At 47.9% G+C, this 3,019-nt stretch overlaps 2 protein-coding genes across 2 annotated transcripts; both read right to left on the bottom strand.

Moving 5' to 3' along the window:
- Positions 1-312: 312 nt before the first annotated feature.
- Pmar_PMAR027712 (Lysosomal Pro-X carboxypeptidase, putative) lies at positions 313-1,214 on the bottom strand (the record flags this gene model as incomplete). The annotated part of the gene is made up of 1 exon (XM_002767682.1): positions 313-1,214. A coding segment is annotated over one exon (902 nt), but the record flags the coding sequence as incomplete, so codon positions are not given.
- An 835-nt stretch (positions 1,215-2,049) lies between these two features.
- On the bottom strand, positions 2,050-2,931 carry Pmar_PMAR027711 (hypothetical protein; the record flags this gene model as incomplete). Its single annotated transcript, XM_002767681.1, has 1 exon — positions 2,050-2,931. One exon carries the CDS (start codon positions 2,929-2,931, stop codon positions 2,050-2,052), a length of 882 nt encoding a protein of 293 aa, XP_002767727.1.
- Between the last annotated feature and the right edge of the window lie 88 nt (positions 2,932-3,019).

The following is a 3,019-nucleotide window of genomic DNA, read 5'->3' as shown; positions in this document are numbered from 1 at the left end:
GTGGCCTCATCAAAGCCCCATAGGTCGTTGAGTCGATGCTCTCGAGTAGTATCGGAGAAGTTGTGGAAGACGTTGTTCCCAAAAGACTCTTCACAATAAGCGTTAAGCCATTGATCCACGGAGAACCTTCGAGGAGGGAACATATCGGATGGAGGACCATAACTAGAAATATGTTCCACAAGCTGAGTGCACGTTTGCCAATCCCAAGACCGTCCAGCTCGTCCGACCCCACAACCAGTCCAATCTCCACACGAAGCCGAATAAACACCATGTTTATTAGGAGAGGGTAAATGCTGAGTAACATCAACGCACCTTCTACCTTGGGTCATTGCTTCGAAGATACCCGCAATGCCTGATTGTTCCACCATTGTACATAACATGTAGGTAGGTGAATTGCTGCTAGGTGGATAACTTGCCATGTTAGCACCGGAGAACTCCATTCGAACCATTTGCACGAGCTCCTCGAACAAGCCATCCTCCCTACCAAAGACTTCGGGATTGCAAATTTTAAGTTCGTTCTTGGCCTGCTCAAAAGTGACCCTTCCAGCGTAACGGTGGACGAAGTCGTCAAAGGCTTTAATAACCGAATTGGAACAATTAGAACGAATGCTATCGGCAGCATCAGTTACACGACTGTAATATCTACCATCAAAGCGAGAGGCCTCCTGGGAGTACAATCTACCTGGTGAACTAGAAGCGTAAGCAGCATATACCAATTTAGGATACCTCAGACGGAAAGCAAGAGCCAAGAAACCACTATAGCTGCCACCTACAGCGATCACACGGCATCGATTCGCATTCTCAACCGTTTCGAGAGTATGTCGCAGAACTGTAGCATGATCCATAAGACTTTGCTCAACGGATAAATACGGTAAGGACTTCTCGTAGGATTGTGGTATCGAGCTTCCATAAAATCTGTGTTCACTCTCGATGACGAGACCATTGTGTTCGCGAGCCAACCTTTCCGAGATGAAGGGATAGATCACTCCCGACTCAGGGAGCGGACTCTCTCCACCCATGATGTAGAAAATAGCACATTGGTCCTTAGCAGGATCGTAATGCTCAGTATCAAGCCAGTAGTGTAAGGGGATAGTTGGCTGTTTGGCGACAAGTGAAAAGTGGTCCAAAGGCACATCCATAGTAAGCAGCTCCTGACCAGCTCTTCCCGCAAGCGCTGAAGTTGCAAATAGAATTACTGGGAAACGAGTGAGCATTGATGGAGAATAAGCACATGGACTACAAAGAATAACGAATCTATTTACGCGGACCACGCTATTGTGGTCTAGAGACTGGTATCGAGGATAGATCTGTACCCATTCGGGGAGACTCACTCAGGGGAAACTAAAACTCTGATCTGCTGCAAAGCTACTACTGGAATTTGGAAGATGAGAAAATGAGTACGAAGGACCATCAGCGAAATGGATATTGCCGGTCGGGTTTTGCCTTTGCCTGTCTTAATTAGAATATTCACATATTCCTCACTACAGCCGTGTGTTCGAAGCGCTCGATCCCTTCGACTCGTTGGGTTCGAATATGAATTACGTCTGTCTGTTGAGATTGTTTATTGCAATTACGGCGGAGCTGGAGGGCTGGGTTTCCCCGCAGCGAAACACACCCATTGAATGTCACTCACGTCACTGTCTGGGCTGATCTCTGCCGTACGGTAACTATAGGGGTATTAAGGAGACGCCAGTCTAGTATCACAAGACTGAACTCTAAACGACTAACGCAACAAACAAGATGATCCGTCAACGAGTTGTTAACCGAAACAGGCGCTTTGGTCCGTTGAGTACCGACAATGATTCCAATCAATTCATAATGTGGGAGCTGTGGCCGAGTCCACGACGTATTTCCACGCGAGAAACGTTACCCAGCGACTCATCATCTTAGATTAAGACGACGACGCAGGGGGGCGGGAATCGCGGACGTATAATAACAAATAAGCTGGCAGGAAGCCCACTATATCACTTAAAGAACACGCTTCTTCTAGTGTCGCATGCTTTGGTCATCGGCAGTTGAAAAAAGTTGAAAAAATGTATCGAGTCGGAATCAAATAGAAGACATGAGTACAATAGCGCGTAGTGCTGAATGGACACCATCCAAAGTGCCCTGGATACAGACCAAACGAGTATCATTCTCACCCGAAAGGACTGGTTCGATACCGACCTCCACATGGCAGTTCTTCGAAAGCCATGTGAACAACGCTGGTGGTAAAGCGTTGCTGCACTCGAAAACAATATTACAGAAGTGAGCATCCACCATGGCATCAATATCTCCTCGAAGGATAGCCAAAGGGTCATATACGAGCCTTACGGTATTGGCCAAGTGTGAGCGATCAGTTTGTATAGCTACAGCGATAGACGCACAAGCGAGGGAGGTAAAACTCCTATCAGCACCATGAGTTGCTATAGAAACCTCTATAACTGCTTCTTCTCCATGCTGCAACACAGGTTCATCACTTGACATGTTGGGGTCAGCAGCTTGGGCTAGCTCTATAGCTGTAGGACTGCCAAGACATACGTAAACCGACTGGACGGCAGTGTCAGCCAGTATGTAGTCGTGGACGATCTTCATAACGACAGTCTTCATCGCCTCCAAACTGGGAGCAGCTACGATAAGCACCCGTAGGTTAGAATTGGCGAAATATGACCCATAGGGAGATAGCTTGATAGCCGTCAAGGTCTCTTTCTCCAGACTGATGAGCGTCGAGCCACCGTGACCCATGATGACGCCGGCGGTTGCTTCAGAAATGAGCAGCTTGAACCAAAATGGTCCAGCTTTGAAGCGCTCATCTCTCACTCTCGCAGCTAGCTTGGCTCTGGCTTTTCGCTTCCTCGTCGAGCGAGATGGTATGCTTTTGATACCTTGCTGCAACCCGAATGCTGTAAGCTGTTCGGCCATTCCAACATCGATGAGAATAGGGCGAGCCATCACACTAGGAAATAATGAAACCACGATAGCGAATGCACACGTGCAGGTGACGTGAGCTGATTGCGCATGCGTACAGTCTCATGCGACG

Source organism: Perkinsus marinus (genome assembly GCF_000006405.1).
Source record: "Perkinsus marinus ATCC 50983 genomic scaffold scf_1104296970248, whole genome shotgun sequence".
NCBI classification, from domain to species: Eukaryota; Perkinsozoa; order Perkinsida; family Perkinsidae; genus Perkinsus; species Perkinsus marinus.
This window is presented reverse-complemented; position numbering and strand designations above follow the sequence as displayed.